The 25,087-nt window shown below is 38.1% G+C and overlaps 1 protein-coding gene across 8 annotated transcripts in view; it reads left to right on the forward strand.

The window, feature by feature from the left end:
• The window catches only part of RIMS2 (regulating synaptic membrane exocytosis 2), a 367,376-nt gene that overhangs the window by 180,372 nt on the left and 161,917 nt on the right, over nucleotides 1-25,087 (forward strand). For 4 of the 8 annotated variants that reach the window (XM_044421755.1, XM_044421757.1, XM_044421756.1 and 1 more), the window contains 4 exons: nucleotides 1,004-1,050; nucleotides 2,362-2,474; nucleotides 9,737-9,784; nucleotides 12,168-12,298. In XM_044421755.1, coding sequence (XP_044277690.1) covers nucleotides 1,004-1,050; nucleotides 2,362-2,474; nucleotides 9,737-9,784; nucleotides 12,168-12,298 — 339 coding nt within the window. The remainder of the gene's footprint in view (nucleotides 1-1,003; nucleotides 1,051-2,361; nucleotides 2,475-9,736; nucleotides 9,785-12,167; nucleotides 12,299-25,087) is intronic. The other 4 variants (XM_044421758.1, XM_044421765.1, XM_044421760.1 and 1 more) reach the window with 1 other exon arrangement.

The following is a 25,087-nucleotide window of genomic DNA, read 5'->3' on the forward strand; positions in this document are numbered from 1 at the left end:
CTGTTCTGGTGCGTTCTAAGACAAAAAAAGCCCTGGCTCCATGCAAACAAAATTACAAGCCATACTTATTTTTTTGGAAACAGGCTTGAACATGTGTGTTGCCTTGGGCTCTTGAGGCCCCTCTCACTTCACACATGAGAGAAGGAAATCAAAAGCTACTACTTCCAAGTGACCACACTTCTCCATAACATCTAAAACGTGATGGACAGTTGTCATCCTAACTGTTCACTTGTGGTGGGGAACCAGAAACTTGCACAGGGTTACTTTTGTACTCCATAGTCTGTTATTATGTCTTAACTTGTCTATTTAAATGTAATAGTTAACTGCAAATGCATACTTTGAAGTATAGTTAAGAGTAAGACTTATAGACATACTTCTTTGAGGGACAAGCAAAAGAAAGCTAAGCATACTTAAATCCCATTAAAATCAGTTGGGTTTAAGCAAACTTATTTCAGTTTATATTTCTGTAAAGTTACCTGCATCCAATCTGATTAAGATATTATCAAATACCAAAACTGCATGGGATCGTGCTTTTAATCTGCTTCTACTTGGATATCAACATTGGGAGATATTGAGATATTGGGGGAATGTGATAGGCTTTCATGCTATTACAGTGTACTTCAACAGGTATACATGCTCTTGAGATAGTCTGTTTGTAGATAATAACACCATCCTTAAAACAGTTGGTTGGACCTTAAAATAAACTATCGTGTCTCTGTCTTTTAGCCGAGTTCATATAACTGTATGGAAATAGTGTTATAATAAACAATGTCTGTCTACCAGCAGAATGGGCACCAGTGCTGAATGGATATCTTTATCTGCCTTCCTCAGTCTGTTAAGGAAGGTTGGGGAACACCCAGATATGTGCATGCACAGATGTTACGGGAAAGAGGAGAGGAAGGTTTTCTTGTACAGTGCTGGATGTTGTAGCCCAATTGCACAATTGTTATGCGCTAACTGTGTATATTATAAACTAAGTGTGATTTGCTCTTCATAATTGCAGGGATATTCCCAGAATACCTGACAGTACACATACACAGTTGGAGTCCAGTAAGTTCCATTTCTGGGGATCAGATAGATGTAATAGCAGATATCCAACCATAAGCTGGAAATTGAAAAGCAGATTATGTTTTTTTTCCTAACCTTAACTCTTTGTTTCTGTATATGTATCTCTTTTCTGTGTCTTCTAGTAATCTTTACAATCCTTGTTTAATAATAAACTACCAGAAAATATAGTGTTAGGCTTGATTTTTTTTAAAAAAAAATTCCTGCTACTTTTATTAAAAAGGAGGTAGAGTGGACAAAATTGGATTGATGTTAATCGCATTTTTTAATTTCCTGGTTTTTGTTAATGTTGCATACTGCAGTTTTATCAAATAAATACATTTCATGATGTTAGGCATTGAAAAATAAGTATGTTTATATTTTAGAGATATCAATGCACCAGGGAATGCAATGTTTAGCATAACTACTTAGATATTAGCCCTACCATATTAAATGGGGCTTACACACACATAGGTGTATATAGGATTTCAGCCCAAGTGTTTAGGATTTTGGCCCAAACCAGATTTTTCCTATATGAAATAAAGTAAATCATATCATCAGAATATTCTGCTGCATTTGTCAAGAACAGGACATACCAGCTGATCAGAGCAACAGCTCAGAACATAACAGCAGGACAAATTCATCTGCATAACTGTATATAGACTGGGATGTTGCTTTCTTTCCAGCTTTGGTTTTGCATACCTCTTTCAACTTCAAAGTGCTTTTATGGGTGATGGATTATGCAAACCAAAAACAATTATTCCTGGCATTAGTCACCAGTTAATAGTGTTTTTCCAGATACAATAGGAAAATGATCCCACTGGAGAAAGAACCTATCTAGTTTCCTGTTGTAAAACGTTATTGGCCTGCACTTACTCTAAAAGCAATTGAATAAGTAAACAATTACTTTAAGAATCCTTGATCTTGCCATACCAAAATATCAAAAGACAAGTTCTACTGAAATCTTTTTAACAAATGTAATAAAAGAATTGAACTTCAGGGCTCAAGAAGCATATTAGTACAAATGAATTCCAGTGACATTTCTTAGGTTGTTCTTGAGCTGTTAATACCACTGAAAATCAAGTCTAAACCACATGTTTCTAGGTGCTAGTTTTCAGCCTTAGAATGAACAAAAACAAAGATTGTATTTATTTCCTATAGTTGATATTTTAAAAAATAGTTCTCACAATCCAGCCAAAATTAAGTGCTTTTATGAAACACTAGTTTAAATAGGTTCAGATGATTTCTATCATAATGTTTACCTAATGAGATTATGAAATTTATAATTTGTATATTTTAACAAAATTGTACTTTCAGGTTCTAGCTCATTTGAATCTCAGAAAATGGACCGGCCTTCTATTTCAGTCACTTCTCCCATGAGCCCTGGAATGTTGAGGGATGTTCCACAGTTCTTATCTGGACAACTTTCAGTATGTAAACATTTGATGAGTCTTATTTGTTCTTTGTAATAAAATACTATTAATGAAACAAGTCAAGTAATTGCATACTAAAACTGTTGCTGCTTCAGTTCATTCACTTTTTTTTAAGGAGGCTATACCTTATTAAGCACATTCTTTCTATCCTTGATTTAGGATATTTATGTGCAATATTTTAAGTTTTGACATTGTATTTTCCATTTCCAGATAGATATCATGAATGCACAAAACTCAAACGTTTATATATAGCAGGGTCTAGAAAAAATGTGCAAGGATAATGTAGATTCCCATGCATGACACTGAAAAATTAGACCAAGGTTTTTTTGGTAATTCAGAAAACTGAAATTTCAGAATAAGCAGTTCTTATAATGTTTTCCTGAGAAAAAGTCCATTATAGCATCGAGCTATTCTGGAAACTTCTCTACTGTCATCTACTTCTCACTGTCATCTACTTAATTTATCATGGCCATGCTGCAGTAGTTCTATCAGTACAGAATTTCACATTCATACACACAGAAAAAGAAAGAATTCCAAACAGAATAACAACTTTCAGTTTTTGAAAATCTTAGAATTTTTGGATGTGTGTAGCCTTTGAAATGTGCATTTGTTTCTGCTAAAGTAGTTGACAGTGTTATTTTAATAGGAAAACTGGTTTTGGAAAAAGTTATAAGATTCAAAATACAAAAGTAGATTCAAAATACAAAAGTATTTGTGGCCACAAAATATACAGAATATATGAAAATGAGAAAGTGATTTTTAAAAAATATTTCCATTATAAGAAAGATATTGTGGGGGGCTTTCTAAAGCAGCATAATCCATCTCATTCCCTCAAACCAACAAAAACACAAATATATTTCTATCCACATTCAGTAAGTTATTTCACTTAATTGTTAAGTTTTATCTAATGCGGGACAGGAACTTGACATTTAACAGCCAGATACATATTCTGTAGAAGTAACGTTGAAGTGAATGGATTCTCTCAAGAATGCAGTAGATTTTCTTTTTGGAGCTATCTGTAATTTCTTCAAAATTTAGATAGAAGTTCCAATGGGACTGGGTTTTCACTACAGTTTATGTAACTGCTGTTACTAGCCACTTTGCTGCTGAACTGTTTTGAAAAGCAGTAATTCTCAGTGTGTTTTTCCTGCGTTATATCTGTTGAAATCATTCTGGGGCTGCTTTAAGACAACTTCAGTATAACAAAATTAGAGAAATATGTGGACTCTGATTTCCCTCAAACTGGTTTATGGTAATATATCATATCCTATCTTTTGATCTGTTAAGTATTGTATTTAGGGTTATAATTTGTTACCATTATTTGTATGCTAATTTTTGGGATATACATTGAAGGCTCCTTGCAAGTAACATCAATATTTGTTAATCACAGTATACAATACAAACAATATAAGAAGTCATTTGGATCCTTTGCACACTGTTGATAGATGGTGTTTTAGATAGGCGGAATGGTCCAGTTGGAATAAGAGTGGGCATGTGGCATTATCCTCACCTGCTTTCTTCTGTCTCTTGGAATCCTTTCCACAGGATAGCTGATGGTAGATGGCCCTGAGGAAGGAGTGGGGACAGCTGGAACAGGCTCTATGGTTGTCTGTGTGCCTCCCCCATTCTTCTAGGAGTGTTTCTACAGCATAGTTGGAGGTAGATGTCAGAACAGGACTAGTTTAGTTGGACTGACTCTGAGACAGACATTGCCTGCCTCCCTTGCTCTCCTGAGATCTTTCTGACGGACTACTAGAAGTAGATGACCTTACTGTGGGAGAGGGTGGAATAGTCAAGCTGGAAGAGGCTCTGGGCTGGATCTTTTGATCCTTTCCATTCTTAAGACAAAAGAGACTGCTGCTTATAAAACTTGAATAATGCTTCTCTGATGGGAGATATGCACCTGCATTTCTTTACCATAGGAAAATGTGTAAGTGTGACTATTTAATTTATTCATTTATTTATTCTACTTATTCATTAAGGCTTGTGGGCATGGGTGAGAACTATGCCGGGGGGGGGTGCTGCTTGTGAGGGTAGGGCCAGAGCACTTAACTTGTTGGTCATGTCCTGGGCTTTTGGCCTTGGGCTGACAGCCGAAGGGTGGTGGCTGAGGGGCGCAAGCAGTTTGGGGCTGGGCTGGGCCCAGGGTTCTGATGGATTTATTTTTGGAGCAGAGGTACTGTGTTTTCTGGGGGACACTTTAAACTTAGTGTAAGGATGGATGTTTGATAGTACACAGTTTACCATGGATGAAAAAATAAAACTGTAAGTATAGGTGTTTGGGCTTTGCTGGATTGTTCTCAAAGAGTCCTGACAGCTGAAAAGACATCTCACCTCCATTCAATCTGACTCAAACTTCAGGAGAACTCTAATTCCATATGACATTGCCAAGTGTTGTGAGCTAGGATTCCTCCTTTGCACATTCAAAAGCCACAGTCCTTTTTTCTTTGCAAAGCTTTCTTTATTGACCAAAAAGCACAGAACGCCCAGAATGAATCTTTGAGCATGCCTTGAGCACTTTGTTGAACCCATTCTAGTATTCGCTTCCTGGAACGCTCTTTATGAGCATGCCTGGGTGCCTTTGGGAGGAGCCTCTGAAACTGAGCACATTTCCTCTCCATGTTCCAATCCTCTAATTGGGTTGCCTTCCTTTGCTCTTGACACATCATGGTGTCAAGAGCTGTCCTTACTTTGCCCAAGTCTGAGAAACACTCCTGTCCAAGTCCTCCTCTGCCAACTGTACAACTTTGTTATTCCCAGAGATTGCCTGTCCACCTGGGCAGCCTGGCCTTGAGATAAGCGTCTCTACTTTACTCATTTCAGTGTTTTGCCATGGCCTACATTCCTACCCCCCTCCCCATGCTTTACATTTTTATAGTTGCACAAAAGTTAGGTAAAGAAATACTAATTGGCACTTGTTAGCTATTTGTTTGCCCTTTTAGCTGTGATGTGACTAAATAAGCTCTAGTGGAACCTACTGAATCCAGTGTACTTGTAAGTAATTAAATGGAATTTACCTATGTGCAGTTACAGTTCCTTACAGCAGAAAAATTACCATAAATGCACAGCTAATGTAACACTGTAAAACAGGAATCTGAATGTCTTATAATGGCCCAGTCAAAATTCATATCTCAATCTGACTGAGAATCTATGGTAAGACTTTAAAGTTGCTGCTCACCAACTGTTTCCATCCAAGCTGACAGAACTGGAACAGTTTTTCCAGGAAAAATGGGCAACTACTGCTGGATTCAGATGCACAAAGCTGATAGAGATGTACCGAAGAAGGGCTCCTTTGGTGATAGTTGCCAAAGGTAGTTCTACTAAGTATAGATTCAGGGGAAATTGCAACAAGCAAATGCCAATCTGTTTTTATTTACTTAGCTTTTGTGCCTACAATAAAAATATTTTGCACCTTCACAGTACAACATACACATCTTGTATATGTGAAGTGATAGCAATGCCAATTAAATCCATGTCAGCTCCAGACTGTAACACAAGAAAATATGGAAAAGTCAAGGGGGGTCTGCAAGGCACTGTTTTCAACTTCTAGGAAAATCTGGCAGAATATTGACGTTAATAGAGTGACTGCTTGTGGACCAGATTCAGTTATTGTATTTAGGTAAACTGAGTAAAGCTTTTCACTCCATACTACAATGTAAAGAAGCTACTTGTAATAACTCCATAAATTACTGAACAGTGCTCTACTGACATTGACTTTGATAACTTCAGAACTGAGGTGACTGTAGTATGTGATGCGTTCCTTCTAAATGAAATGCATTTTTGGTAAAATGTCATTTCAGTAGTCTAAGATCTATACTGCTTACCTGTATTCTTCTGGGATAAATGTAACGTGTCAGTTCTTTAAGCTTACATTGCTCGAGCTCCAGATGCCTAAGACACATCTTGGCATCTAGATGTCTACCTCCTGATATACTGTTATAATTTCCAAAAACTCTGTTCGGATATTTGCCTGAACATGTGAGGGCTTAAAATGTGCTATGAAGTGGTTGCTGTTGGCACTCATTTTATCTTTAAAGAATATTGTAGTCTACAGCTTTGCAGATTAATTAATAAGCAATTAATAAACAATAAACACAAGGAAGTAATAGAAAGTAATAAATAAATAAGGAATGTAACATACATAGTGATAGAAGATTCTTAAGTGATATATAGAATCAGATACTAGAAATATGCTGCTCTCTAAGAAATAAGCAGAAAATACATTTGTATCACTTGCATGTCTTAGGATAGGAGCAGTTGATATATAACATTGGGCCTCCTATGGGCTTCATTCAGCTGCATTGGACTTTTTTTGCATAATTCAGATGGGGTTCTAACTAGATATTGAGCCAATCATAAGGACATAAAAAGTCTTCTGGATCAGACAAATGTCCATCTAGTTCTGTTTGCAGTGGCCAGTTAGCTGCTTATGGGAAACCCAAAAGCCAGTCATACATTCAACAGCAACCTCTCACCCATCTTCCCCAGTAACTTGGGTACATCGAGGCAACTAACCACTGATAGTCCCCATCCTCCATGAATGTGGCCAGTTCCCTCTTAAAACCACCTGGTGGCCATTACTTCATTTTGCAAAAGTGAATTCCGTAGTTTAACTATGTGTTGTGTGAAGAAGTATCGCCTTTCATCTGTCTTCAGTCTCCCCCAGTCACCCTCATTTCTGAAGGTGACCTTGGCTTCTAGTGTTATGAGAAGGAGAAAAAATTCTCCCTATACCATGCACAATTTTGTACATCTTTTTAAGGTCTACTCTTACTCTCTTTTTCCCCCTAAGGAGATGTAATGTTTCTTCTTAGGACAGTTAGTCCCTTTATCATTTTAGCTACCATTTTCTTCACTTTTTTCAACTCTGTAAGATCCTTTTTTCAAGGTGCTATGATCAGAGCCCAGGCATTCTAAGCAGTTATTCTAAAGATTTGTAAAACAGCACTATGATAAAGGCAATTTTATTTTCAGTTCCTTTTCTAATTATGTACCTTGACTTTTTACTGTCCCTTTCACTATATCTACACACTGGCTGGGTTCACACATCACAGCAAGCAATCCTGCGTGGTTACCATGGTTCACAGTTTTTTACCTTAATGTGCCTGACAGATGATCAGGTTCATGGCAGCAAGTCTACTCCCTTCCACTGTCTCCTTCCCTCTCAGTCCTCCAGTTGGTATCCTAGAAGATATCACGGGGAGGAATGAGGCTCATCTCTTTGACAGCTGTGATTGTGAACTGATTTTGACTTACCATAGCAGTCTCTACAGGACTTATGCCCTGAGGTGCAGCAGAGAGGATGAGGTTACTGATCAGGCACGTACATCTCCTGCTGCAGAGGGGCCCCTTAAATATACTATGGGCAACATGACAGGCCAACAATAGTAAAAAAAATCCCAGTATGACTTGTCAAGTCACATGAAGCCAACCACTGGTTTACATTTTCATTGAGCTGTCCACCACAACCCAAAGATTTCTTTCTTGGTCAGTTACCATTAGCTCAGATCCTATTTGGATATATGTGAAGTTAGGATTTTCTGCCCCAGTGTTCATCTCTTTAAACTTGCTTATATTGAACTGCATTTGCTGTTTTGATGCCCATTCTGCCAGTTTGTAGAGATCATTTGGAGCTCTTTGCAATCCCCTTTTCTTTTAATCATCCTATGTAATTCGGTATCATCAGCAAATTTGGCTACCTCATGGCTTATTCCTAATTCCAGATCATTTATGTACAAGTTTCAATACAGATACCTGAGGGACCCCACTTATTTTATTTTATTATATTTATATTGTGAGATGGAATGCAAAATGGCTTCTATAATCCTTCACTTCATATTCTCTCAAATAAGAAGGTAGGTGAGAGTCCATGAGTGGGCCAAAGTAAGCCACGTGGGTACTAGATCTCAGATCTTTGGAATCCCAGCCCAGTTCTCTAATGATTATGCTATACTTGCTCTCTGTGTACAGCCTTTTATTGAGACACTTACCTTTTATTTCTATTCTGCTTTCTGTTCTTTAACCAGTTACTGTTCTATCAGATAACTTTCTTTTAGGCTCCTTTTTCGCTGATAGCCAATCTTGAAAAAATAGATAAAGAAATTTCTGGTCAAAATATTTTCCAAAGTGTTGATTTTTGGAAATGTAGAAACATACGTTCTTATACTGTATATTTTGCAAAAGTATAAGTCTATGTTGTAATGTTATTGATTATAATACACACACTTCCTAGCCTTAATTTCCTATCAAGTTTTACAGAAAATGATTTTATATGTATTCAAACTTTCCATTTTATTATTGGTTAATTTTAAGTTAAGGATTACTGGGGTTTAATTTGCCTGGACACTCTGGTTTTTAATCTCAGCAATTTATGGTTGGGGAGTGCTGGAGACAATGCTTTTTGAACATGCTCAATGGTATTCTTTTTTTTCATACCTGCTAGGGCTAACCCTAGCTGTATACTGGGCCTTGTCTCTAAATAAGAGTGTCTGGAAGTATAAATTTTAGACATGCTTCAGTGTTTGAGTGTACCCAACAAATACTTCCTTTAACTGTAGGAATGCTATGATTGACTTTCATGATAAAGAGAATTATGAAATATATTTCATACAACAACAGATTATTAAATACATTGTGTTACATCTGTTAATGCTTTATAGTCCCTCTTTACATCTCAGTATATTGATTATTGTGTACCTTTTAAGGAGCAATCCTATGCATGTTTGTTTAGAAGTAAGTTCCACTTTGTTCAATGGGACTTACTTCCTGGTAACTTGGGTATAACATTGCAAATTTACAGCACAATCCTGTGCATGTCTGTTCATTTCAACAGGGCATACATCCAGGAAATTGTGTATAGGATTGTATTTTATAGCTTAAATGTCTGTTGTTATTAAACCATGCACAGAAAGTCCTTTCTGTCCTTCTATAGAAAGTTGGGAAGAAGCTGGAGCTTAAATGGCAGAGATAAAGGGTGGGACAATTGTTAGCAAATGCTGTTGCTGTATGAAACAGGTTATTTCTTATTCAGATAAAAATGCAAAGGATAGAAGAACATACTGAATCTTTAGATGTGTAATAATGCATTTGCGAATTTAATTTATGCATTGCATTTCAGTAGCTCCTTTTAAATAAACATCTTTTGGTGTACAGCAGTATTTAAAGTTGTGTGTCCTTGTTTTATTTTTGGTCTTTTGGTTTCGAGCGTGTTGTCTTTTTTGGTTTTGTTTTATTGCTTTTTCTTTAATTTTGCTTACCAGAGCCAAAGCCTTAGTAGAAGAACAACGCCTTTTGTTCCTAGGGTTCAGGTAAAGGCTTAATCTGCCTGACAGAAACTAAACTTGTGCTTTTTTCTCTTTTTGTTTGTCTTGGAAAATGCATAGTAGGAACCCATCACAGTTTGGTCCATTTTTCCATTACCATTTTTTATTTTACTATGTTGGTTCAGACAGTATTAAGAAATTCCATATTGTCTTGTGAGCAGCTTGAAAAAGTATTGCATGGGAATTAGAGTACTAAATTAACATTTAAAGAGACAACTAGTTTTTAGTTTTGCTTTTAATGTATATCTAATTAAACACAGATCTTTAACAGTAATACTAATGGTTTCTCTCGCATAAACATGTATCTCGAACTAAAGGTTGATCTTGTTTAGCCTCATTATATCAAAGGTGATGTCTCTTTAAATCATTCATTTTCATATTTAATACTTCCTTTTTGCATTTTCCAAATGACAGTAGTTCCTTGAGTAGAAGATGGGCAAATAAATTTGTACCTTGTCTAAGGAATTTGTACTTGTTTATATTTTGACATGTTTGTTGAAATACTGAAAACAAAAAATGAATGCAAAATCATTTTTTATTACTGCTAGTGATAAGTATATTCTACAGTGCTATTTGGGTACAAGTTGTTTGCCTTTTTTCATTAGGTATCCCTTAAGGTACTCTAGATTAATCTAACTCTAGGTTGTAAGAATGCCATAATGCTTATCTTGTTTTGCTGCATGCTTTCCTATTTTATTTTTAATTTTTGTAAAGAGCATTACTTGGCTTTTGTTATAAAACATTATTGTGGCAATGTTCATCTTTTGTATAAATCCCATGTAGGTTTATTATTTTTATGCTATTTTACTGCTTAAATACAAAAATGGAATTTTTTTAGTTGTAAGACTGGAATTCTTGTTAATTTAGAGAAATAAGTATGCATTACTTTGAATTAAAACTGCATGAATTAGGTCATAGAGAACAAAATAGGATACAAAAAGACAACATGCAAAGCCTAATGACTTCAGTTCTTTGGCCAGAATCCACCTTCATAGTGTTAACACAACGTTGTAAGTTTGTTATGCCACTAAAATGGAAAATAAGAGCACAGTGTTGATAATATAACATAACATAATTTTTGTTAATTTATTCTAGAAGTTCAGTTTTGGAAAAATACAAACATGCATCTTAAAATGTATTCAGGCATCTGTAAAAAGTTCAGCTCCTGATAATTCCTGCCTAACTGAAATCCTGTATCCCCTGAAAATTGTCCTTATGTACTCTGAAGTACAGTATTCTAGCCAATTTCTTGGCAATATTGTTTAAAACAGACTATATCTAAGCAGTATGTTGTAAAGGGGCAATATCCTATTTGAATTTCAAAAGATACAAAGAAATTACTAGGGCATGTCTTGATTCCACTTTTAGGCTGCAGTCTTTTGAACTCAGTGAGATATTCATTAAATAGGTGTTTATTGGATTGCACCTGCTAATGGTTTGAGAGATCCTAGAATTATTGTTGCAGCATTTACCTGTTAACAGTGAAAATAAACAGTCAGTTAAACTGGGTGGGTGTGGCATGGCATAGCTTATCTTTTTTCCAAAGAGTAATGAGCATCTGCTTAGTACTCTGTGGAGAATATCCTTGCTTCCATCAAAACCAGCAATTCTTTCTGTAAAAAGAATGTCTACAATTCCCTTTCCATCCTGCATTTGGTAGTAATAGTCATAGTTGACCATACCATCATATGATAGTCCAAGTTTCAGATATTCTTATTCTGTTTCATTTTCAGAATTGCTTGGTGAAATAATGGTTATATTAGGATAACTAAACATTTGGTAGGGTCTCTCACAAATTGTTAGAAATTATTTTCTAACACTTGAAAGAAAAAAGTGGAGAATTACAAGTGGTTTAAAAGTGGAGAATTATAAGTTGGTGCCATATGGCTTTAATTATCTGCTGAGTTGGCTCAGTAAAATGGTAACTATACATTTGTATGTAGCATACATAAGTTGGATATAAAAGTACTTTAAACTGGGTAGGTCTACAACTTCATTTCACAGCCTTTCTTTATATTATATACTAATCAGAGTAGGAATGAATCATTATTCATTATTCACTAATTGCTGAATTCATACTACAGTGGTAGGATATCTGTAGACCCAATGAACATATGGAGAGAGAGAGGAGAGATCAGAATTTAAAAAAAAACCCTACTACTTTTTCTGTATGAAAGTGCTAAACAAATGCATATGGAAGACATTTTTAACAGCACATTCTATTATTTTGTTCACTGATGTCACTAATTAGAATGAGATAAATTATCTTCATTGTAGTAATAAAATAGATACAGTGGTAGGCTAAAAGATACATTTATTGTACCTTTGTAGTTATCTGGGCTGACTAATGCATATTTTCTCATTGCAGATAAAACTGTGGTATGACAAAGTTGGTCATCAGTTGATAGTCACAATATTGGGAGCAAAGGATCTTCCTTCAAGGGAAGATGGGAGGCCAAGAAACCCCTATGTTAAAATTTACTTTCTTCCTGACAGAAGGTAGGATGAAGCAAAGGATTATTTTATTAAAAAATAACTCATATGTTCTGTGGAAATATTATCAGTTGGTCATAGCATCCAATTAGGTACTATTAAAAGAATATTTTGTAAAAGGAGTGATGCAAGTATGAGGAGCATGTTTGTATCAGAATGTAAGTTTAGGTAATGTTACAAAAAGTATAAAATACTGAATGTTATTATAGGGATGACTTGTTAGTAATGAATAGTAAACAGTATTGTAGTTTTCCTTGGACCTTTTAAGTAGGGGGACATGAATACAAACACATTAGTGCACTTCTTCAAATTACCATTGTTTTTCTTTTGGTCTCTGTGACTCACACATATGAGGTGTATTCACCTGTGAAGAAGAATCATTCAGAACCTTGTAGAGCTAACCCTAACCCTGTATACTTTTTGTCTTTTCTGCTCTGGGTGTGGCTACTGCCTGCTTCTCTCTGTCTGTCTGTCTCTCTCTTTGTTTTTTAAAATCTGCTGCAGCAACTGGCAATATGTAAAACTTTCTTTCACTTCTCTAAAATATCTGAAAATCTTAGCACAAAATCTTGTCTTCTTCTGAGATACTGAAAAAAGTTATTTCTCTTACTTTTTTCTTGCTTTTCCTCACTGCCACTTGGTATCCCAAGTCTTGTTCAAAAATTGCACCCACTGTGCATTCCAACTACCTTGTCTGCCTTGGAGCCACACAGAGTGGACTCCTGTTCCTGACAGGCATCTATAAAACGGGCCAGGAAAAATGGAATGGCACACCTCTGTGCCTTTTTATGGGAAGGTTATCCCAGTGCCACCGTGCGCTATGAAAGCACTGCTAGCAGTACAACTTATCAGCCATCGTTGGTCCCTTGCACACAAACATTGACCAACATCTCCTATCTGGTACAGGATGAGCAGGGAGGGTATTGCTTAGGTTTGCCTTCCACTTCTGTCTGGGCTCCAGCCTCCTAAGGACACTGCTATAGGAGGTGAATATCTTCTCTCCCCATTGGATGACATTAGGACATACATGGAACAAACCACTGGAATGGCAAAATTGGTTCGACTATAGATTAAATTCCCCCCAGGCCTGGTCACATTTTAAAAGATACAACCAGATTTAGATCTACCAATTACCATCCTGATGCTTCCAAAATTTCTGCGCAAAATCACACAATTCTGGGTAAACTCCTCTATTCTTTCATCCACATCTCTAAGTACTCCATAATAGTGCCAAGTATTCCAATCAAAGATAAAACAAAGAAAAGTAAACTCATTGGGACACAGAATCTGTACCACTGCATCCCTGTCACTCTGCATGGAGAACTATGAAGCGTGCATGGCAAGCCAACAAGCTAGAAGGCCATCAGGTGAACCCAGCTCATGGCTGATGGCAGTTCAAAGACCATGGCAGGTGCTATATCTTTGAGATGTCACACTTGACTCCATATTGAAAGAGTTCATGAGGATGCTAGATCAAAAGTTTAACAGGAAGGCTTTTGCAGTACATACATGAAACGATCATCTTTGTCTACCAAATGAAAACATCACTCTGGAAGGTGGAAATAGGATACTAATCTGTCACCTCCACATCTATACTGACACATTGGCATTATGTATGGCATTAGTGGCAACTCATCTGACATTTCAAGGGATGTATTTTTCCATTTATAGACAATTGGCTTTTTGTAGCCCCCTCTCACCACCAATGAACCATCAATATCAACATTGTCCTTTCTCATCAGCAATCCCTCAACCTATAGGTCAGCAAAGAAGAATCTTGTCCCATCCGATCTCTGATCTAGCAATTCATAGGAGCACTTCTGAACTCCAACTGAGACTTATCACAGGACAGAGCAGACACCTTATAATGCCTCACATTGGAACTAGAACTAGAAGACACCTGCCAATTCCAAGCAAACAACAACCAATACATCATTAGACTAATGTCCTCTACTCTGTTAGCCCCACTCTGTATGAGACCACTCCAGTCATGGTTTCTGTAGGGATGAAGCCAACTTCTCCAAAGTACATAATTCCAAGGCTGTTACCTCATAATCTGAATCAGAACTAGAAGAAAAGACAGGATTGGACTTCTTAGCTGAAATGCCAAGGCCAGCAGGCCCAGCAATAAGCCAAGAGGCTGGTGAGAACCAGACCATATTCAATTCAGCAAAAAACTCCATTGAATAAGACCAGTTAGATGGGGACAGATAAAACATGATCAGTCCAGTAGTTGGACATCAGAACAAAGGAGCAGATCAATTACAGTAAAGCCTTTGTCTGTGAGTGTTTTGCTAGATGAGCAAAAAGTTTTTCTGAATTTTAACTTAATAAATGAGCAATGTCTTGCCATATGAATATTATGCACAAGTTGCCTGCTAAGCGTCACATCACAACTGAGCACTGGTTCTTCTCTCTCTTGGGGGGGAGCATTGTCTCCCCCCCCAGTGCGCCCGCAATCATGCCCGCTTCCCCTCCTGAGTTTGCCCACCTCCCTCCTTGGATGCACCCGCAATCGCGCCCATCTCCCCCCCCCCCCGAACGTGCCCGCTTCAAATTTTTGTGATTAAAAAAAAGTTACAGAATGGATTAACCTTATTTACATTGAACCTTATGGGGAAACTTGCTTTGATATACAAGTGATTTGGATTACACACATGCTTCCGGAACGAATTATGCTTGCAATCCAGAGTTTTAGTGTAATTAGTTTCCAATATTCCCACTGTCGGTCCCGCAAGCAGCAGGAATCACCATGAGATTGGAGCTAACGTTTTTTGTTGTTGAAACAGGGATAGAGGGATTAAATTCAGAACGAACTTTTTAACATTAGGCTGTATTCTTTGATAGCAACTATTCTACCTTCACTTGTGCCTTTTGTTTATGACTTCTGTAATACTTCCCTTTTGTTTCACAAAGCCAGCCTATCTGGAGCTGGAGACCCTGTTAGTTCATGGATAATAGATGACCTCACTGATTCTCCAAGTAGGTCCTGGAAATAATGACTACTTCCTTACAGAAACTTTCTACCAGGGCTTTCTATCCTGCCAAGTGAAATGTATACTGAAAATGTGTGCTTTCTGAATGTTCTTGATACAACAGAGCAGGACATAAAGTCCTGTAGCCTACTGAACATATTGAACATACCTTTTAACAAAATCTCAAGGTTTAGCTATTTTCCTTTCAAAGTTTACTGAGCCATATTGACTAATCATAACAATATTGAACCTTTTTCTCTCTTCTCACATCTTCACATTAAACTGTTCTTTAGGGGATTTGCTAATTTATACCCACTGGTCTCCCTACTGATCCTGGCCTGAAGTCTGTCAATTGCATTAACTCAGTTAATGGTGAAAACCTTTGACCTACGACCACAGTTGACCTTCAGCTCTTCATGAAGAAAGTGGCTTTTTGTTACATTACTGTGGCATGTAGAGTGAGCAAACTATATGCCTTAAGGCATGACCAAGAATTCCTAACTTTTCTTAGGGACAAGATAATCTTATGCCTTGACTGTTTTCCCTGCTCCCCACCAAAGTTCTATCTAACTCGGGACAGCATGCTACGAACTTTCCTTTCTCAGCATTCCTCCTCAGTGGAGAACGAGCTTCATTCTCTACATGTTTGAAGGGCACTTTCATTCTACATTTGTACATCAGAATCTTCTTGCTTATTTGTCTGCCACATGGGACTCAAGAGAGATCATTTGCCAAAATCTCAATACTTTGCCAAGTACCAAGTTTAAGCCAGATTTCTTACCAACTGGCACAATTAATGCAGCCCCCTCATTCCCATAACTGTGTAATGTAGCAATTTGGACTCAGCCTCCCAATCTTCATTAAAAATACTGCTTAATATCAGAACTTGTGCTCATGTGGCTTTTGGCAGAGCAGGCCTGTCTTCATTTCTGGCATGACATCTTCCTCAACTGGTAAAACTCCTCCTTTTCAGACACCTCTTTGTTTAAGTCACAGAGACCATGAAAAAGGAGAATAGGTTTCTTAACTGTAACTATGGTTTGTTTTTCTGTTAACACGCAAAATCTCCTACCTTCAATGCCTCAGCTTCTTTATTCCTCTGCAGCAGCAGACTTGGAACTCAGGCAGGAGCCAAGCCCAGAGCTTGTAGAATGTTTTGAATCAGTGTCATATGCAGGTGCATAACCAAATGTGGTCACAGATGATGACTTGAAGAACCACTTACCAGTTCATATGGTCATGACTTTGTTTGTTTTCAGACATATTGGAAAGGAATGTTAGCTGTGGTAGTACTTTGTGGTAAACCAATGAGCCTCGTATATTTTTGATAACCTTCAATTATGGATGTCAGAGAAAACCGAAACTGATTGAAATGATTTTGGATTTGGCTAATCCAGTCTGTGGTGTTTGCGCTGGATCTGTACCTGCAGGTCTGGTGGATTCTGTACAGCTTGAAAAAAGTCATATAATTTATTTCACTGGCAAAAGCACAAATCAGATGCTATTCAAATAAGTTATATATTATGTGGCCCTTTTAAAAAAGAGACATAAATAAATACATGCTTTAAAATGTATAAATATATACTCATTTTAAAATATGTTACATGATTATATCCTCAATCTGTGCCTCTAGAAATGATTCATTATTACATTGAGCCCCATCCCATCATACTCCAGAGGAATAAGTTCATCTTCCAGGGTCAATGCTTCTATGGTCTGCAGTAATTTTACTTGTGATACAATAAAGTTCATGATGTAAAGGCTAACATAGTGAACCAAAGTCCTGCAACAGCAGAAGAAAGCTGCATTGGTTTTTTTCTCCAGCAGCATATTTGTTGTATCTTTATTTAACAATATTCCATAATAGAAATATTTTATTCAAATATTTTCTTGTAAATACATATACAGCAATCATTACATAAATATTATCATATGCAGAAGAGAAAGGGACATCATCTTCTTCAGAGAATTAACTTTCTTGGGGAAGTTATATTTGTTATGAATTTTATTATGACAAACATGGGGGAGGGGAGTTTTCTAGAAAACTTACATAGCAACTGTTATTTGTCATGTCAGTTGCGAGGTGCTGCTGCTGTTTAGTTGTAGAGACACTGTCTGGAAGTTGTTTCCTCTGAAGAATCCTTTTTTTTTAAAAAGCAAATCTAACCAACCAGAAATCTCCATATTTCCTACTGTACTGGATCTTCAAATCTGTATTATGTACTTTAAAGGTAAGATTATGCTATTTGATGAGTTAATGTACACTAACATCTACCATCTGTGTGACAAATGCCCACCAACAGATCCATGTTTGTGTTTTCATTTAGGAGTGGAAGGTAGAAACTTTGGGGGTGGGAGAGAAAGCTGTCTTTACAAGAGGCAAACTTAGGGGTATATCTACAGAACTACACTGCCAAAACTCCCTCGCAATTCATCTGAGGGTACCAACTTGGGAAAGAATCCTGTGTGAAATCTGAATTGTGATTGCTGGTATATTTATCAGAAATATGAGAACAAGAATATATACCTCCAGTTCAGTCACAGACCAGCTAATGGACTTGACAGCACCCTCCCACACCATACACACCTGAATTCCCCTTTCCACACAGACTTAAATAATTTGGAAGATGAGGAATTATTTTATATGATACTATTGCTCTTCTTCTTTTTACCAAAAGATGTTGGAAGACATTTTTTGTATTAAAGAATATGTACACGCTAATGTTTGTAAGAATGACATGTTACTTATTGCTCAACACCAATGTGAAGATTTGCCAAATAAATATATTGTTTTTGGCCACTAAAAGGAATGATTTATAAACCAGATATTTGCATTATTTTATGGTTTTGCATTAGGGAAATACACTGTCTCTCTTTTGACCTGGGAATTGCCTCAGTTTAGCAGTGTAGCATTGTCAACAGTGGAACAGCGGTCATTATGTGTCTTGCAGTGCAAGCACTTTGTAATGAAGGATGTGCATGAGAAACTCACTACATGCATCTGTTCCCTGCAGACATAAGAATATGGAGAACCAAAGAAAACACTCTCCGCAAACTTGCAATCAAAAACTATACGAAAGGACGGTCAGTGTAGACATCTTAGTTCAACAATATTTGGAAGGAGAAGAAATAGGGGGTCACCTCCATAATCAAGCCATACTGCAAGTGCCAGAAGAAATGTTCCAAATATTGGTATTGAAAGGTGTACAGCCAACAATATTGCTGGAGGAACATCATGCTCACCTATAATTTATTTTGAAAGTATGTGATGAAACACTTATATCACTTGTTAGCTGTAATGACATCATTCTCGTAGAGATTCAGCAGCCACAGAATGACAAAGGATAACCATTACACTAGATCACAATCAGTCATCCTGTAGCAATGACAAATGATTTGCCAAACCATCCCCCAGCATTATTCCTTTATCCTAGAGTGACAGAAAAAGAAGAGATGGTGATGGACCAGAACCACTAAATGATATATATCTTGAGATAATTGTGCCAAAATTGAAAATAGGCCAGAATGTAATTATGGAATGGATTTGCAAGTTGAAGAAGCTTGCATTTTCAGTCTTCTTGCAATAACAATACCAGCAAGGTTCATGGGGTTTTTATCTGAATAACAAAGATCCTCCACCTATTGGAACTGGTCATCTCACCAACACCATGAATAAACACAGATGAGTAAACCACAGTTGTTACTTATTTGGCCACTTCCATCAACCATCAATGAAAAGATGGTGGGAGAGTGACCTTTTATGTGTGGCATGATCATGAAACATGATCATAATGATAGGGATGCTGTTACTTGCATGGCTTACTGAGGTTATGTGTCAGGGGAAGAAGGGTGACTGCCAACAAGTGTTTGCATCTGCCATGGATAAATATGTGGAGCTGCATCATCCACTTCCTGTGCCAAAATATAGTAAAGACAAACAGCAGCAGCAGCAGCAGCAATGATGGTATGACTGGTTTCTTTATGTAGTAACTGGTTTCTTTGCATCATCATGCAAAGGCCAAATGCTGGATAATTTGGTGGAGACGAACAGAGAAGGCAACCCACTAATAAAGAAGCCGTTGTCCTGGAAACATGCTAACACAGAACTTTCGTCCACACACTGTCCAGGCAACAAGGTTGAAACACGCAGTGGCAGAATCCATTACTCAATGCATGCTGCTCTTCTCCATGGTGCAAGAGGATGTATTCTTAGATTCCCTGCAAGAACTGGGCTGTGTCTGGGACATCTCTTCTGGCCACTACATTAATATAATTGCTGTTTCAGTCCTTGCCTCTGAATTCAGAAAGGGATTCCATCAGAATTTTAAATGTATGGGTGGAGAGAATGTACTTTGAAGTAGTGTCACATGGACAAATGATCAGTCAAGTCTTATCTGTGTGTCACTGTGCAATGACTTACTGCAGATGAGGACTACAGATCGACTCAACAAGCAACTACTCTGACTCTCACCATTTTCTTCATACACAGAGGAAAGCATTTCAAAAAACCTTGACAAAACTATTGAAGACTGGTTAATTCCAGTGAAGATATCAGTGGAGTGCTTAGCAACAGATAATTTTTTTTTGCAGTGCATATTGCAGGCCTAAACTATGTTCAGTGCATTTTCTGAACTTTATTGTTCATTCAGGGTTGAACAATGCATCATTTAGAATAAACAAACTAATTAAGATTGCCTCATCCATGGCACCCACTTCTGGCAGTCCAGCTTCTCAGTGGAAGCACTAAATGTTATCTAATGAAGTCAAGCTTTTATAGAGCACAAATTTATTTTGGATGAGTGTACTATTGGAACAGTATATTGGACATGCTGTAGGGACTCTGTGAGCAAAAAAAACTGTAAATGATTATGTTTCAGAAAAACATTGGTGTTTGAAATGAGGGTCAAAGCAGACCTGTTGATGTGATGCAAGACCTGGTTGACACATGAAAAGCTTCAATACACAGCCCTACTTAGAAATTGCCCATGTGTTGTAATGCACTCTCTGTGCTAATGATTATGGAGAGAGCACTGAGAAGATGCTGTACTGAACATTCTAATTACAGTGAATGTAACCAAGTCCCTATCCCCACAGTTGGCCTTTCTAAATTCCTCCTACAGAAGATTGCCACCAACAGGCACATCCTTTTTGAGGAGGATGAATATAAAATACATTGCTATTTCATTTATTCAGCCAAGGTTCAGTGCTAGCATGTAGAAGGAACTGCTGCAAAGAAGTGCCATCACTTCCAAGTCTGTAAGACTGAGAAAATTATAGAGTACAACAAGGAAAGTATACCAGATGATGAGGAATTAGAAAATGACAGTACTACCTCCCCTGAAGATAATAACTGCAGCAAGCAGTTTCACCAGCAGCAACAGCAAAGCCTGTAAAGCATCACAGGGGAAAGTTCTTGCATTCTTCATTGGTTGTACAACTCAGCATTATGATAGAGGAAATCAGTGCAGAAAGACACAGTGTCAGGAAAGGCTCTGGTTATGGGCTACATGTGATCAAGCAGGAATTAGTTGTTTATATCCAGGACTGTATCAGCAAGACCCATAAAGGACTAGAGTAAAATTCTCTCTTTTATTGGGATAGAAATTGTGGAGGTTGTTCATATCTGATTATAGATATTAATTATAGACCGGTGGGCAACGTCCTGTTTCTGGGCAAGGTGTTGGAGCAGGTGGTGGCGGGACAACTCTAGGCACTCTCGGATGAAACTGATTATCTGGACCCATTTCAGTCCGGTTTCAGACCTGGTTATGGTACTGAATCTGCCTTGGTCGCCCTGTATTATGCGCCCTTCTTTGAAGACCTTTATCTTGCAGATAGACTGTGAGGAACGTAACCACAAAAATAAGAGCAGTTTTTCTCTCCTGCTGCAGTCTAACTGAGCATATCTCTGAATTCAGCAGTACTTCCCTTGGGCATAGGAAATGCATTATGCTGACAGTGTGGTGGTAGCTGACATTGCATATCAAGTTTTATTTATCTATTTATTTAAAGCATTTTTTATGCCGCCCCCTTTGCAACAAGCCTCGGGGCGGCGTACAAAGCAAATAAACAAATGTTGAATAAAGTTTAAAAATCTGGATACATCTTGGCAGAGCTGTAAAAACCAATAAATAAAAACAGCAATTAACAGTTACAGTATCGTTTAAATAAAAAGGTCTTGGCCTGGTGTCAAAAAACAAATAACGACGGCACCAGGCGGACCTCTCTGGGGAGCGCATTCCACAGGTGGGAAATGCATTTTATGATGCATTTACAGGTCCTATGTAGCTTCTGAACATCCATCATCATGTATCTCAACAGCACAATAGGATGTTTGGTAAGAATGCTGGAAAGACCGTTTTCTGCCTCTGAGTCTTTTTCTGTGGGCTGCTGCTGCAGCTGTTCTGCCTGCTCCTGTTCACCACAGTTGTTGTCATCCTTGTCCACATACCCCGAACCACGGCATTCCTCCTCCTCTTTCCTTTCTGTTTCGGCGTCCTGAGCTCACTCCTTAGCCAACAATGCCCAGTGTCCTGCAGTAAATTTACACATATGTGATGTGAAGTAAATATAGAGGAACAAAATCATATTAACTGGTTAGCTCAGTAGCACTGTGAAATACAATATGAACCATTCCATTCCATTCCATTCCATTCCATTCCATTCCACAATATCTTCTTAGCCTTATATAAGTTACGATAATGTCAGTAACGTTCTTTTTATGTCTATGAGTATGTTTGTTATTGTTAGAACCACCATAAACTATTTCATGATTACTGTCTGTGTGACATACCCTGGTAGCATCACCTATTGGTCTACTGAGGTAATAATTGGTGAAGTATTACTAGTGAGAAAATAGTGAGATCGTAACTGCCTAGAATGCTATTTTTGGTAGAAAATTAAACTCATCAACCTTAAATGCTCAGAAAGGCGGCAGCAGCATGGCAATGTACAGCTGTCCAATACAATTTAAAGAGCAAGCAAGGGAGTAATATAGCTCAGCTGTTCATAACCCCCAAACTTGAAGGACTGTTATTACTATTACATTTATTAGTATCACGTTGCACTTATATCCCACCTGTTTTCCTATTGCAAGGGAGGCTTACATTCAGTCTCTTCATTCATCCATTCTGCAAAACTAGAACTGTTGTGCCTTGGAGTGCATGAGAAGGAGGCTGACCTTTTGATTTCACAAGGAAATTGTGTGGGCTGGTTTGGAATGGAAGAGGGATGGGAATAAGACATGTAAGTCTTCCTGAAGACAGACCTGCAGACAGTGGCATACTTTGCAAATGAAGCATTCCATATAGTCAGTCGTAGATGACATGGCTAACAAGCACTGAAAAATACTGCCTAACTTACTTAAACACTGGCACCAGGTTGGAGTCTGTTGCTACAGGTTCAGTTGAGAAAAACTTTTGAACCCATGGCTAACATCAACCTCTGCCTGTTATCCTGAATAGCCTTCCTGGTGGCTATCACTTCAGTTCATCAGTCCAGTTAATGGAGTGTCCTAATGGTCACTCCTCAATATCTTGTTTAGAATAGAGTAAAATAGAATAGGAGTTAAGAGATGTATAAGACCATCAAGTCAAACACCCTGCTTCTTGCACACATCTCTAAATTAGATTACTGCATCATACACTACGTGGGGCTGCCCTTGAAAATCCCAAGGTACAGTTGGTGCAAAATGTGGAGCTAGATTAATCAATGGAACCTGTTGGTCTGAACGGATAAGACTGGTTCTGGCCTGCCTGCATTGACTCCCATTGTGCTTCCAAATTCAAGGTGCTGTTTTTAACCTGTAAAACCCCACGCAGCTTAGGACTGCAATACCAGTTGGAGCACCTCTCCCAGTCAAAATCTACTGGATGCTGTGCTTAACCTCTGGGACCTTCCACTGAGTGCCAACCCCATGGGATGCTTGGAGGGTGGCAATGAGGGGGAGTGCCACTTATGTGATGGCCCTCTATTTTTGGAACAGCCTTTCTGCTATGACTCTCCTGGTGCCAAACCTGCCATCTTTTCAGGACCAGGTCAAGATAGCTCTTCATGTGGAAGCTTTTAAAAAATCGCCTTGGTTATCCAGGGGTCTGAGATTACTCCACTGATTCTTTTCCATTGCAGAGTCTTTTTACTATATTTTTAAAGCTATTGTAAATTCATTTTAACATTGCTGTTTGTATGACATTTGTATTGTGTTTTATTGTATACGTTGTTGAAACTGCCCAGAGAGCTTCACCTATGAGGTGGTATAGTAATGATAGTATTAGTAGTAGGAGGAATAACAATACTAATGTGGTAACCCATCTAGCTGCAGGCCTGCATCTTTACAGCTCATCAAAGGTGACTCCACATGCTAAGTCAATGTATGCAGGCAAGCATAAAGATAAAGATAAGGTGGCATTGCATCCAAATCCTTCCTTCCTTCCTTAAGTCATTTCTCTGTTTCATTTAAGCCAAAATATTGTTTTACCAGCCTTTTTTGAATTCCCATCCAACCCAGTGGCATCTATGCTACATTCTGGAAGTTTGCAGAGCTCTAGCATTTGACTGGTCCAGAACAGAGTCCCTCTGTCAAATCAAAAACATTTAATTTGCTACAGGGAAAAAGCAAGGGGCAGCCCCTTTTACCACAGAGACTTGCAGCCTGGATGGTGCAGGCATTCTCATGGCATACGAACTGCCAGGACTACTGCTCCTTTTTTGACTGAAAGCCCACTTGACGTGAGTGAAGGTGATGTCAGCTGCTCTGTATGCCAGGATCCCCTTACTGGCTCTCTACAAGGTGGCAGCTTGGCGAATCCCTTTGACTTTTGTGAAGCATTATAGACTTGATGTTTATGTCAGGGCAGACAGTGGTTTCAGGAGAGTAGTCCTTTTGTTGATACGTCAGTGATGACACCATCGCACCATGCAAGAATGGGTAAGCTTTCTAGTCCCTCATATGTGTGATGCACAGAGAGCACAAAGAAGAAAGGCTGGTTGTTTACCTAATTGTCATTCTTCAAATGGTAATCTGTGCATTCACACTCCAGTCCTGCTCAGTGTCATATCCAAGCTTAATTTGTTTCTTTCAAGGGTTGTTGTATCCTGGCGAGCTTGTTTGAACTGAGGAAAAGGGTGCAAACTCCTCCCTTTTATGATGGATGCTGGAGTTGGGCACAGTTCCTGCCATAATGCTCGTAGCTCGTAATTAAGCTTCCCAACAACAGACTCCACACATTCCACTCCAAATGTGTGAATGCACAGATGACCATTCAAAGAATGACAGTTGCAGTCAAGCAACATGCCTTTTCCTGAAGTTTTATCAATAAGACACATTTATTAAGGAAAACTGCTGCCAGAAATGCACACCAGTGAAAATAATGTGCAAAACACGTTGTGGTAGTTCACACATAATGACAACGATGATTTGAAAACAGAGGAGTTGTTGTGAATGGGAATGAACAGTGCACACTTTTCTTCCACTTTTACTCTACAATCCAAGATTGATTCTTTCATAGGTTATGAAGCCATGTTGTGTAAACCCAGAGTGCTCGGTCTGGTGAGTGTTAAGCAGACCAGTGGTTAATCCAACCACAAATCATGAGTTAAAATGTTACATATCTCAACAATCCACTGGTTCTGCTTCAGATATCATAATCCACAGCCAACCAAGGACCTGATTGTGGGGTAAAGCAGAAGAAGTGGGCATGCTGCAGGCACTGCACCCTCTCTCTCCCAATTCGGCGTGACAACCCATTGGATTTGAAATAGATGGGTTGTTATGTGTGATTTCTTAATGTTGGGGAAATTGCATTAACAATATATGAGGAGA

Source organism: Varanus komodoensis, unplaced genomic scaffold (assembly GCF_004798865.1).
Source record: "Varanus komodoensis strain SLA01 unplaced genomic scaffold, ASM479886v1 scaffold12, whole genome shotgun sequence".
NCBI lineage: Eukaryota > Metazoa > Chordata > Lepidosauria > Squamata > Varanidae > Varanus > Varanus komodoensis.